Source organism: Oncorhynchus kisutch, linkage group LG11, assembly GCF_002021735.2.
Source record: "Oncorhynchus kisutch isolate 150728-3 linkage group LG11, Okis_V2, whole genome shotgun sequence".
NCBI classification, from domain to species: domain Eukaryota; kingdom Metazoa; phylum Chordata; class Actinopteri; order Salmoniformes; family Salmonidae; genus Oncorhynchus; species Oncorhynchus kisutch.
In genome coordinates this window covers 80,183,363-80,197,837 of record NC_034184.2, presented here as the reverse complement: position 1 = coordinate 80,197,837, position 14,475 = coordinate 80,183,363, and the positions used below count along the sequence as shown (strand labels likewise).

At 42.6% G+C, this 14,475-nt stretch overlaps 1 protein-coding gene across 1 annotated transcript; it reads left to right on the top strand.

The window, feature by feature from the left end:
- Positions 1–344: 344 nt before the first annotated feature.
- LOC109900113 (neuropilin and tolloid-like protein 1) lies at positions 345–5,040 on the top strand. Its single transcript, XM_031835030.1, has 5 exons — positions 345–1,690; positions 2,339–2,392; positions 2,592–2,726; positions 4,116–4,364; positions 5,003–5,040. Exons 1-5 carry the CDS (start codon positions 1,663–1,665, stop codon positions 5,038–5,040), a joined length of 504 nt encoding a protein of 167 aa, XP_031690890.1. The 5' UTR covers positions 345–1,662.
- Positions 5,041–14,475: the final 9,435 nt, after the last annotated feature.

Genomic DNA, 14,475 nt, shown 5'->3' with positions numbered 1-14,475 from the left:
AAAATCGTGTGTGGAGAATGATCTTGTTTTTAGCTCCATAAGCACTAGCATTGATTGATGTCATTAGGCTAGGCTACCGAAAGCACAGCAAGGAGATAAACAAGGCTTTATTCTCCATGCAGACAACAGAAAAGTATGGAATGTTGCCATTTTTGTGGGGAAGATAAATATGTAGATGGATTTATAGCCCTACATACAATTTTCATGTGAATTATTTATTTTATTTTATTATAAATACACTGGAAATACCCAGTAATGCTTAATGCAATCAGAGCCAGGATTTACCTATGAATGGAACATTATACAAAAGAAAAATCGACATTTGGCCAAAACAGAAGATAAAAAACCCGTCATAGTGGATGTTCAGCAATTCCCGAATGCATTGAGCTGTGGTGTCCATATGCATCGCTACATTCTAATCCACCCGACCTCGCCATGTTGGCGGGAGGCAGATAGTCACTCAATCTATTCCATACGTCAGGTGTTTCTACCTGGAGTTGCTGATATAGTTTACGGTATCCTGACATCTATCTGCTCTCGCTTGTTTCTTCCATTTCCTCCCACAGGGTGCGTTTTTCTGTTCACCTTTTACATTTTCGCTCAGAGTGCCGCCGACTGAGGTGTTGGATTCTGCAGTCTCCTTGCAGAGAGAAAGAGCGAGCGCGTCTTAAAGAAACACCCACCACCTCCTCCCGGTAGTTTTTTTCTACTCCTCCGTGGCGCTAACATCGGGGAAGTTCGATTATATTCGTGAAACAAAGTAGCCTAGTTTTCGTTTTCGTACAGTATTGTTTGCATGAGTGTGGTCCAATTGTAATGAAGATGGTTTGTAAGCTTGCCCAGTTGTTAGAGGAACGAATAGATGACCCAACGGTTGGAGGAATGCGATAATGTGCATCAACTCTTTCTTGGTGGGTGCAGAGAGAGAGAGAGAGCGAGCGTGAGAGAGCGAGCGTGAGAAACCAGCCAGTCGCCGGAGTAGACTGGGGGATGCTGTACAAACACTGCTCTACGAACACTCCTCGTAGCTTGAGGGAATAGATGAAGAAAGGATGAGATAAACACTATTTTTCACGTTGCGACTTTTGTTATCTAAGTTGATAGCCGGAGGCTTTACGCATCGTGGAATAGTGCAAACAGTTCGGAGAATGTGTTTAGGAGGATGGATGCCCACGCGCCACTAGGATTTTTTTTGTTTCCAGGTAAAGGGATAGAAGAATAACAACTAAAGCTACCGTTTTTTTCACCCTGAATCTGTTTCATCGGAAGATTGTAAAGGTGCAGCGATCAGGGAAGGCTGATGACGGACCTATTCATCCGGTCAGTGCAGCAGAAGCACCAAAAGGTTCTGGAACCATTTGGATGGAATTCGGGCAAATGTTTAGACTTTCTTTTGGTTTTATATGAAACTGGTGACTAGTAGTTGCGATTTTTTTCTCTCTGGAATTTTGATATTCTCATTCAATAAATTAGAACTGCGAGGAAGACATTTGCCAGGTTATCAATTGTATACATTTCTATTTTATTTTTGGGAAGGTGGAATGGTATTGCGGTTTGCTGTCCATTTTGCATCTACCTTAGATCTGAATCGTTTTCTCTTGAAGTATTCCTTTATCTAAATGGAATTAGTTGAGCCTAAAGCCCCCTGTGAAAGGTACAGACATGGTATATGGGCACAGCCTCCTTCACGGTAAGTCACTTCTATTGAACATAATACACTGCCTTGCGCCTTCCTCGAACACCTTCTTTTGTGTAGCTTAGGCTAGCCCAATATTCATGATTTTATGAGTTGACGTAGAATTCTAGTTGCCTATAGCTGTCAATTCACATATAGTGGGAGATGTGTAACGAATGTGATATTCATGCAACCATACCCCTTAACAATTTGTATGGCATCTACTGTACTATTAAAGCAGCATACGTTGGCTATTTTTCCATAGCATTACATGCAGATACATTATGGTATAGCCTGAAGTCTGCGGGTGAATAGGTTTTCAATGTGTTTGATGAATAGGGCATTAAAGCCTAGTTATGTGTTGCCCGGGTCTGATCTATGGTACAGTGTAATAGGTGTGTATGTTTGGCTGTTCGTTCCGCATCCAATTCTATTCAAAAAGTTGAGAAACTTTGGAGTCAATTGTTTCCAAATTACATATTTTGATTTAAAAACCCGTTTAAACAGGGCAATGTAACATTCTAGCCATGCATGATAAATGCAATATTTGGAATTATTCAGAGTATTATGTCATAGGCCTAGCCTACATCTATGTTGAATGAATGCAAATAAAGACATTTGTATTATTCACAAAACAAAATGAATGTGTTTATCTTGTTGCAGTTGTTGCAAGTCTACTCATACTTGGGTTGTCTGGGGCAACGAAGAAGGAAGCATGTAAGGCACTCTATCACTATCACTACTCTTCTCTCTCTCTCTCTCTCTCTCTCTCTCTCTCTCTCTCTATCTCCCTCTCTCTCACTCTCTCCCCCTCTCTCTCTCTCTCTATATATATATATATATATATATATATATATTTCTCTATATATTTCTATATATCTATATAATCAACTTCACTCTGCTATTGGGTTTTCAGTGAAGAACAATTCGGGAGTGAAGCCTGCAGGTCAATGTGGCACCTGGGTGAAGGAAGGAGACGGGGGACTGTTCACTTCTCCCAACTACCCCAGCAAATACCCCCCAGGAATAGAGTGTGTTTACATCATTGAAGGTGAATAGTTGGCACAGTAACTAACTATTCTCAATGTAAAGCCAGGTATGTCATTTGTTCAGATCAATAGATGCCATCCTCTAAACAAATAGTGCATTTATTTCAATTCAACGGAAGGAATAACGAATACAGAGTTTGGTCCCTTGATTTTGCCTTTTAGCACTGAAATCAGACGCTGAAATAGTGTTTCAGAAACCTTAATCTTTATCATCTTAGATCCAGGCGAGAAATTTAAACCATCTGTCTGTTAAACTGCTCGTTTGTCTCCTTGAGTTCAGGCGTCAGTGAATATGGTTGGGCTGAAGTTGCTCTGTGGATGGATGTCTCTCCTCATGTTTCAGAGAGAAATCTGGACCAGCTGTTGAGGTGTGTTCATAGTAGAACTGATGGGATTGGCCAGTTCAGTTGCTGTGCTGTTGATGTTAGTCTGACGATGGTAATGAAATCAGACGGCGAGTTACAATCTCAGGCGTTTAATTTAAGTTCCGGGAGGTTTATATTTGATTCATCAGTGGGGGAGATTAGGTTACGGCCCTGATGATATTAACAAAATGAATTCACGAAAGAGCATTTCTATTGAGAGACTATTGCTGGACAGGAGGAACTATACTAGAACTATATTATCTGGTTTGTACTAGACTGAACTGGATTTATAGATGTGGATGATGGTCCAGACTTTTAGCCTGTTCCACCATCCTGACCTGACCGAATGTAAGCTGGTGAGATCAGCATGGTGGAACGAGGCAACCAGACTTTACCCATACTGATAATTAGGATAGAAATAGAAGATGCTTGTTTGAAATACTTGGAACGTGTTTCACCGGTAAAAAAAAATAAAAAAAACACAACATTTTTATCAGAGGTTGATCAGTGGTCACAAAAAAGTCACAACAGATTGTGTTTTATTAGTGGTTCATTCAGGTCACTCCAAGACAACATACAGTGTGTATCTATCTACATTGCAAATTTAAATGATTCAAAATGAATTAACACCCAAAGGGGCATTTACCGGAAGAAATCTTAATATCACACTACTTAATGCCGCTTCCCGTGTTCGCCATGTGTTATATGCCTTATTTAACTAGCCAGTTAAAAACAAACTCTTATTTACAATGACGGCCTACACCAGCCAAACCCAGACGACGCTGGGCCAAATGTGTGCCACCCTATGCGACTCCCAATCCCTGCCAGTTAGGATACAACCTGGATTCGAACCAGGGTGTAGTGTCGCCTCAAGCTCTGAGATGCAGTACCTTAGACCGCTGCGCTACTCAGGAGCCGCTGTGCCACTATAGGCCTACAGCATTATGTAATATAGCTAGATATACGATAAACAGTATGAGCATTATATTCACTATCTGTGTTATCTATTCTCTCTGTCTCCTCCAGCTCCTCCCAGGCTGTGCATTCATCTGTTCTTTAATGAGAGGTATTCTATCGAGCCTTCATGGGAATGTAAATTTGACAACATTGAGGTGCGGGACGGCCCCTTTGGCTTCTCCCCAGTAATCGGACGCTACTGTGGCCAGACCATCCCTCCATTCATCAGGAGCAGCGGACGGTACCTCTGGGTAAAATTTGTTTCTGATGGCGAACTGGAGGCGATTGGATTTTCGGTGAATTACAACTTCACTGCAGGTAAGAATCAACACTAAGTATTCACACTACATGAGCAATCTCAACATGCCGAAAGGCAACAGAGTGATGGTGTTGACACGGCAAAATTCAGGAGTTCAATTGCTTCACCGAAATGTCTAACAACAGTCTGTTCACACCCTCGCTACTAAATAACATCATATATTTCCTTAGCACACAAAGTATGGTGCTATCAGCTCCTAGCCTCCAGCCATGGTGACAGGCAGACAGGCAGACAGGCAGACAGGCAGACAGGCAGACAGGCAGGCTAACGACAGGCTAACGGCAGGCTAACGGCAGGCTAACGGCAGGCTAACGGCAGGCTAACGGCAGGCTAACGACATGTGTTGCTGTAGTAACATATATATAAAACTGCCGGTGTGGAGATTTAGTTTGACAGCTTTCGATCAGAGTACTCTAGTAACTGTGTTGTTTGCGGGGGTACTGGAGGGGGTAGCAGAGGGAAGGTGAATAAGCATGACAGGCTAATCTGTACTGTTGAATACAATCCTCCCAATTACCTCCCTCTGCGTGCCGCGAGAAGCCTTGACTTTGAGTCATCTTTTGGCTGGTTTCCCATTAACCGAGCAGCTCATGGTTTATGACCACCTTGGTTTGATATCCACTCTGTTCTCCGATAGGCTGTATGGAGTGTACCCTCGGCTGGGTCATGGTTTAATAGCACTATCAACTTTAGTGTGTGGTCGAGGGGTGATGGGAACGCTGCCCGCAGCACCGTGATATGTAGGAGCATTTTTTACTTTGGATGTCATCTGCAGAATTATGTTCCACGGAGAGAGAGAAAATATATATTTTCTAACCCACATTCTGTGTGTAGCCATCCCTCTTTCCGTTCCTAAAATACACTGCCAAAAAAAACGATTTATGTATTGTTTTGCCATTGGCCCATAACATTGTCCTCGGACACTGTTTTACATTTTGAACAAATAGCTTCGGTTGTGTTTCAGATGATGTTGTGCCCTAATAGAAGTGAATGGCAAATAATGAATTGAGTCACTTTCATTGTAAATAACAACAATATGTTTCTGATCACTTCTACATTCATGTGGATGCTTCCCTTGTTACAGATACTCTAGAACGAATCTTGAATAATGATGAGTGGGAAAGGCATTTAAATAGCCCCCCCCCAAGAAATGCTACCCTCCTTTAATATTAGTACTTGTGAGAGGTTAGCATTTTTTCGGGGGTATGATCTTTGTGCCTTTATAGCTTTTCTCACTCATCGTTATTCATGATTCATTCATGATTATCCGTAATCATGGTAGCATCCACATTCACAAGTAGTCGTTTTTTATGCCACTATTAAATCATTTCTGGGTTATAATTAAGTACCTTACTGTAATAGGGAGAAGAAGAAAAAAAAACATGTTTTCCTTAGGACTGTGTGAGACTGGTCTGAGTGGGGAAGGGAAAAATGAAAACGAGCTGTTATTGGCAGAGAGGTTTAGAACTCTCTTTCTTATTGGTCTATTACCAATGGTGATGTCACCATGGAAAGCCGAAACTCCCACCCACGCGGAGCTGCTGATTAGAAGGTCCTGTGTAGATGTGATTGACACTGATCAAATGTTTTCACACTTTTACACTGTTGGTTTCATCAGCTGTTGTAACAATATGATATAAAACACAGATAAAACTGCATTTTGACTGCACTGGATCTTTGATGTAGAAGTGTTCAGAAACATTATATTCTTATTTACAATAAAAGTGATTCCAAATTGACACAATACCATTATTTACCACTCATTTCTATTGGGCACAACATAATCTGAAACACAGCCAAAACAAACTGCCAATGCATTCAACAAGTGTCGTAGTCACAAGCTTGATGTCGTCTTTGCGTGCTATGAATATTAGTCCAAGCACTAAACTTTTGACTGCTTTAATACACATATGGGTAAATTTGTCCAAACACTTGTAAAACTTCAGACTGGGGCGACTAGATACATAAAGTGGGTTCATTTCTAAACGGTAAAACAGAGATGTATGAAAATATCCTGAAAGAAAAGGGGACATTCTGTACTGTCGACCTCATAGGAAACGTCTGATTTCAAATCCAAAATGCTGGAGTATAGAGCCAAATTAAAAGTTGTAGCTTCACTGTCCAAATAAATAGGTAGAGGAGTGTGCCTCTTTTTTACCACACGCAATGCTTTCCCATAGACCCAAATACATTGACCTTTCATCCTAGATCAATTGATTAGACTTGATATAACGGGGTGAAGAAGCGATCAGATTGCTGTTCTGTACGTTAAAGGTCATTCTATGTCATGAAGAAAGATGGGAAACGGTGGGTGAAGATTGGGGAGGGGGGGGGGGGATTGGTGTAGTCCAGTTAGAGTCAGGTTGATGGAGTGCATGTGTTTTCCTATATGTCTCCATAGAATGTTGGGGTTATCTTTGAAAAACTGCTGTTTGCTGGTGAAGCCTGTTCTCAGATTCCTGAGTGAGAGAAGGGGAAAAAAACATATCTCCCTCTGTCTTGATAAGAAATAGCTGTGGCATATGATTAGCATAATTAAAGAAGATAAAAGTCTTGGATTCACTCGACTTGATGCTCCAAAATCTGGCTGTGCGGAGAGAGAGGCTCACATCTGCCTCTGCTTGGCTAATGCTGCTAGCACATGCTAATTTACACTGGGCTATTCAAGATGAATGAAAAGCAAGGGGAGAGGAGGAGGAGGAGAGAAAGAGAGCGAGAGAAAGCTTCTACACCTTTCTACACCTTTCCCTCACCTTATCTTCTCCCTTGCTTTTCATTCATCTGAAGTGTCCTATCTGAGGAGAGGGGAGAGGTGGAGAAGGAGGAGAGGCGAGGGAAAGAGAACATAAGTAAAAAGTAGTCATAGTATTTCCTGGCTTTTGGGGGTAGATTTGAACTCTTTACACTTTTATCCATTATTTATACAGGTGATCCAATAACAATTGAACGTAGAAAAGCATGTTTTGGGAGTTTACAGAAATTCTACAGTGATACCTTTAACACCGATCCAGCAACTGGTTAGAACCCTTTCCTGCAGTCAAATGACTGGTGGCCTCATGAGTGGGATGTTATTCCTATTTTCATAATTGTATAATTAAGCAATAAGGCACGAGGGTGTATGGTTTATGGCCAATATACCACGACTAAGGGCTGTTCTTTATGCACGACGCATCGCGGAGTGCCTGGACACAGCCCTTAGCCGTGGTATATTGGTCATATACCAAAAACCCTGAGGTGCCTTATTGCTATTATAAAACGGGTTACCAACATAATTAGAGCATTAAAAAGAAATGTTTTGTCATACCCGTGGCATACGTTCTGATCTACCACGGCTGTCAGCCAATCAGCATTCAGGGTTCGAACCACCCAGTTTATAACAAACGTTTTACTTTTTACAGCTGAAAATCAGATGTTTCTATGTCAAACGACTTTGTTATATTTCAGTCTTCTATGATGTATTTAAAGTGTAATCTTAGGATGCAAACTCAAATTATAAGACATTCCAACTCTATATCTGACATGCTCTCTTTTTTTATGCTCATAACTTTGTGTGTGAGGTGTATACTTTTGTTTCAAAGTAGATTTGGCTATCAAGAAACCCTCTGTGTGACCCTGATTTAGCCCACAACAGAAAAAGGTTTTAAGTGAGGTGAGGAGTGTCTGGAATCCTGTCATGTTAGGTTCTGTTGTACACAAGGTGCTAAACTAAATGTGCAGGTACAGCAGCACACTCACTGTCATTCCATTCCAATCACACTGTCAAGTGCATCATCAGCAGGATATGCTGTCTGAATTATAACTATCAAAGGAGTTAGGGAATAGTTTGTCTGAACAGCTATGGTCCTTTATGGTTCAGTTGGTAAAGTATGGTAGAGCATGGTGCTTGAAACACCACGCTTGTAGGTTTGATTCTTTGTAAAATGGATGCGCACATGACTGTAAGTCACATTGGATAAACACGTCTGCTAAATTGTATATATTACTATGTATTTATGGTATATTACTATGTATTTATTGTATATATTACTATGTATTTATGGTATATATTACTATGTATTTATGGTATATATTACTATGTATTTATGGTATATATTACTATGTATTTATGGTATATTACTATGTATTTATTGTATATATTACTATGTATTTATGGTATATATTACTATGTATTTATGGTATATATTACTATGTATGCAGCGTGATGCAGCGTGATGATGATTCATTATATATTTTAATGAAGGAAAACCTATACATACAGAAACTACAAAACTAACGAAATGAAATAATGAAAACCCGAAACAGCCCTATCTGGTGCAAACACAAAGACAGGAACAATCACCCACGAAAACACTCACAGAATATGGCTGCCTAAATATGGTTCCCAATCAGAGACAACGATAATCACCTGACTCTGATTGAGAACCGCCTCAGGCAGCCATAGACTACGTAGACACCCCACAAAACCCCTAAGACAAAAACACACCACAATAACCCATGACACACGCTGGCCTGACCAAATAATTAAAGAACACACAAAATACTAAGACCAGGGCGTGACAATGGTTTATATTACTATGTATTTATTGTTGTAACGGCGTTCTTCGTTTTTTGAAAGAGAGTCGGACCGAAATGCAGCGTAGTGGTTAATCATGACTTTAATGAAAAAAGGTGACACATGAAATAACTTATAAATACAAAAAACAACAAACGGAACGTGAAACTTATTACAGCCTATCTGGTGAAACTACATAGAGACAGGAACAATCACCCACCAACCTAATTACAGCCTATCTGGTGAAACTACACAGAGACAGGAACAATCACCCACCAACCTAATTACAGCCTATCTGGTGAAACTACACAGAGACAGGAACAATCACCCACCAACCTAATTACAGCCTATCTGGTGAAACTACACAGAGACAGGAACAATCACCCACCAACCTAATTACAGCCTATCTGGTGAAACTACACAGAGACAGGAACAATCACCCACCAACCTAATTACAGCCTATCTGGTGAAACTACACAGAGACAGGAACAATCACCCACCAACCTAATTACAGCCTATCTGGTGAACACTACACAGAGACAGGAACAATCACCCACCAACCTAATTACAGCCTATCTGGTGAAACTACACAGAGACAGGAACAATCACCCACCAACCTAATTACAGCCTATCTGGTGAACACTACACAGAGACAGGAACAATCACCCACCAACCTAATACAGCCTATCTGGTGAAACTACACAGAGACAGGAACAATCACCCACCAACCTAATTACAGCCTATCTGGTGAACACTACACAGAGACAGGAACAATCACCCACCAACCTAATTACAGCCTATCTGGTGAACACTACACAGAGACAGGAACAATCACCCACCAACCTAATTACAGCCTATCTGGTGAAACTACACAGAGACAGGAACAATCACCCACCAACCTAATACAGCCTATCTGGTGAAACTACACAGAGACAGGAACAATCACCCACCAACCTAATTACAGCCTATCTGGTGAAACTACACAGAGACAGGAACAATCACCCACCAACCTAATTACAGCCTATCTGGTGAAACTACACAGAGACAGGAACAATCACCCACGAAATATAATGTGAAACTCAGGCTACCTAAATACGGTTCCCCATCAGAGACAACAAGAATCACCTGACTCTGATCGAGAACCGCCTCAGGCAGCCAAGCCTACACTCGACACACCCCTAATCAACCACAATCCCAATGCCTACAAAAACCCCCAATACGACAACACAATAACCCCATGTCACACCCTGGCCTGAACAAATAATTTAAGAAAACACAAAATACTAAGACCAAGGCGTGACAATGGTATATATTACTATGTATTTATTGTATATATTACTATGTATTTATTGTTATCGTCGGTTAAGTGGAAGATTAACACATATTGAAAACAAAATTTTTGGCTAATACAGTGCTGTATTAACTTCTTATAGGCTACAGTTTGACAATCAAGTCAGCAATTCGAGTATTTGGGACTATAAGGTTATATCTGTATTTTTGTTGAAATGTAGTTATTGACATAGCCTTGTTCTGTTGAATGTTCTCTACCTATATAAACCAAGCCAAAAAAAGAAACGTCCTCTCACTGTCAACTGCAAACTTAACATGTGTAAATATTTGTATGAATATAACAAGATTCAACAGATGAGACATAAACTGAACAAGTTCCACAGACATGTGACTAACAGAAATTGAATAATGTGTCCCTGAACAAAGGGGGGGGTCAAAATCAAAAGTAACAGTCAGTATCTGGTGTGGCCACCAGCTGCATTAAGTACGGCAGTGCATCTCCTCCTCATGGACTGCACCAGATTTGCCAGTTCTTGCTATGAGATGTTACCCCACTCTTCCACCAAGGCACCTGCAAGATCCCAGACATTTCTGGGGGGAATGTCCCTAGCCCTCACCCTCCGATCCAACAGGTGCCAGACGTGCTCAATGGGATTGAGATGTGGGCTCTATACTGGCCATGGCAGAACACTAACATTCCTGTCTTGCAGGAAATCACACACAGATAGAGCAGTATGCCTCGTGGCATTCTCATGCTGGAGGGTCATGTCAGGATGATGTACCACATGAGGGAGGAGGATGTCCTCCCTGTAATGCACAGCGTTGAGATTGCCTGCAATGACAAGAAGCTCAGTGCGATGATGCTATGACACACCACCCCAGACCATGACGGACCCTCCACCTCCAAATCGATCCCACTGCAGAATACAGGCCTCGGTGTAGCGCTCTTTCCTTCGACGATAAACTCGAATCCGACCATCACCCCTGGTGAGACAAAACCGCCTCGTCAGTGAAGAGCACTTTTTGCCAGTCCTGTCTGGTCTAGTGACGGTGGATTTGTGCCTATAGGCGATGTTGTTGCCGGTGATGTCTGGTGAGAACCTGCCTTACAACAGGCCTACAAGCCCTCAGTCCAGCCTCTCACAGCCTATTGTGGACAGTCTGAGCACTGATGGAGGGATTGTGCGTTCCTGGTGTAACTCGGGCAGTTGTTGTTGCCATCTTGTACCGCAGGTGTGATGTTCGGATGTACCGATTCTGTGCAGGTGTTGTTACACGTGGTCTGCCACTGCAAGGACAATCAGCTGTCCGTCCTCGCATCTCCGTCCTCGCGTCTCCCTGTAGCGCTGTCATAGGCGTCTCACAGTACGGACATTGCCATTTATTGCCTTGGCCACACCTGCAGTCCTCATGCCTCCTTGCAGCATACCTAAGGCACGTTCACGCAGATGAGCAGGGACCAGGGCATGTTTCTTGTAGGTGTGATGTTCGGATGTACCGATTCTGTGCAGGTGTTGTTACACGTGGTCTGCCACTGCAAGGACAATCAGCTGTCCTTGCAGTACCTTGCAGGATGTACCGATTCTGTGCAGGTGTTGTTACACGTGGTCTGCCACTGCAAGGACAATCAGCTGTCCGTCCTCGCATCTCCGTCCTCGCGTCTCCCTGTAGCGCTGTCATAGGCGTCTCACAGTACGGACATTGCCATTTATTGCCTTGGCCACACCTGCAGTCCTCATGCCTCCTTGCAGCATGCCTAAGGCACGTTCACGCAGATGAGCAGGGACCAGGGCATGTTTCTTGTAGGTGTTTTTCAGAGTCTGTAGAAAGGCCTCTTTAGTGTCCTAAGTTTTCATAACTGTGACGTTAATTGCCTACCGTCTGTGAGCTGTTTGTGTCTTAACGACCGTTCCACAGGTTTATGGTTCATTGAACAAGCATGGGAAGCAAGCATGGATATTTACGAATTATCTTTGAAAGACAGGGTCCTGAAAAAGGGACGTTTCTTTTTTTGCTGAGTTTAGTATTATATATTCCCCAGTTCTTGTTGTTAATTCCAACGTATACAAGATAAAAATCGTTGTCACCATTCAAACCACTGAGGGTTTGGAACTTTAAAGCCAATTTTCTCAGAATAATATTTTTGCAGAAAGAACCTTATAGTCCCAAGTTCTCAAAATATCTCTGCATGTTCTCTACAAATATCTCTATATTTAAGATATTTAATCTGCTCTGTAGCCAGGGAACACGTCTGTTATTTCTCCCAAGGACGACGTGCCGCTACCCTGTATGCCTGTCTGAAATACAGCCACAACTCCCCATACCATAACCCTCGCAATTCCTCATCCTATTCTGTTCAGGCAGTGCTGCGGTCACCCACACCTGCACCCAATATTTTCCGCTCTGAAAGATGACCGTCACGATCTGGCCGTGCTCCCTGACCTTAGACATAGCTCTAATTCTAGATTGAGAATACACATATGTAATATACTTGGCTTATCAGTTTTGGTGGCGTCTTGCCAGGTTTTGTCCTTTCTAGCATGGCTATCTGTAGTGTTAGATTCTGGGTTAAACATGGAACATTGTTATAATCAGAAGTGAATGGTTATCTGTAGTGTTAGATTCTGGGTTAAACATGGAACATTGTTATAATCAGAAGTGAATGGTTATCTGTAGTGTTAGATTCTGGGTTAAACATGGAGCATTGTTATAATCAGAAGTGAATGGTTATCTGTAGGAGCCAGATGGGTTTGGAATGTGTAGGGGAGACGGGTAGAGAACTTAGAAAATGAAAATGTCACTGAGGGATAGAGGACAATGTATAACGTTTACATCATGTCAGGATATGTTATTGTTAGCCATCAGGGATCCTCTGGGAGGAGAAGAGACACAGTCGGGTACCAATCACCATGACAGCCTTGAGTTGGGGAGGAGTGAGCATTTTGGGGTAGCGGTCAGGTCAGATGAAGTGAGGAGGAACAGATCTCACTAAGGTTCTGTCTAGCAACAGATATGAATTGGCTGTTCAGATGTGGAGGAGGAGACTCAGCCTAGGAGAAAGGGTTAAATATCAGTGCTTGTACAGATGTGGAGGAGGAGACTCAGCCTAGGAGAAAGGGTTAAATATCAGTGCTTGTACAGATGTGGAGGAGGAGACTCAGCCTAGGAGAAAGGGTTAAATATCAGTGCTTGTACAGATGTGGAGGAGGAGACTCAGCCTAGGAGAAAGGGTTAAATATCAGTGCTTGTACAGATGTGGAGGAGGAGACTCAGCCTAGGAGAAAGGGTTAAATATCAGTGCTTGTACAGATGTGGAGGAGGAGACTCAGCCTAGGAGAAAGGGTTAAATATCAGTGCTTGTACAGATGTGGAGGAGGAGACTCAGCCTAGGAGAAAGGGTTAAATATCAGTGCTTGTACAGATGTGGAGGAGGAGACTCAGCCTAGGAGAAAGGGTTAAATATCAGTGCTTGTACAGATGTGGAGGAGGAGACTCAGCCTAGGAGAAAGGGTTAAATATCAGTGCTTGTGTCAAATGTCGTTGTCTGAATGCAGCTGTATCGACCCTTTGGGAAGAATTCAACTTTGTTAAGCTTTTCTAGTGTCCGTTGAGTTATTTACTCTGAGAGTTAGAACCTAACAGTAGTGAGAGACTGTGGTTTGGACCATGTTCTGTATTGTAATAGGGAAGTAGGAATGTCTCTCTTTATCTCTGGTGCACTGCAGTAAGGATGTTTACCCTCCACTCTAACCTTACAGTGTCTGCTGATCAGTAATATGAAAGAGCACTTGACACAGGAAGTAAAACTAAATGCAATCCAGAAGGGGCTGGTGTGTGTGTGTGTGTGTGTGTGTGTGTGTGTGTGTGTGTGTGTGTGTGTGTGTGTGTGTGTGTGTGTGTGTGTGTGTGCGTGCGTCAGCATACGTTTGTGCCTACCTCACACCCCGTCCAGTAAAACTATTACTTATCTTTCCTCACACACTTCCACCCACACACACTTCCCCCCTCACACACCTCCCACTCACACACTTCCACCCTCACACACTTCCCCCCTCACACACTTCCACCCTCACACACCTCCCCCTCACACACTTCCCCCCTCACACACCTCCCCCTCACACACTTCCCCCCTCACACACCTCCCCCTCACACACTTCCCCCCTCACACACTTCCCCCCTCACACACCTCCCCCTCACACACTTCCCCCCTCACACACCTCCCCCTCACACACTTCCTGCCTCACACACTTCCCCCCTCACACACTTCC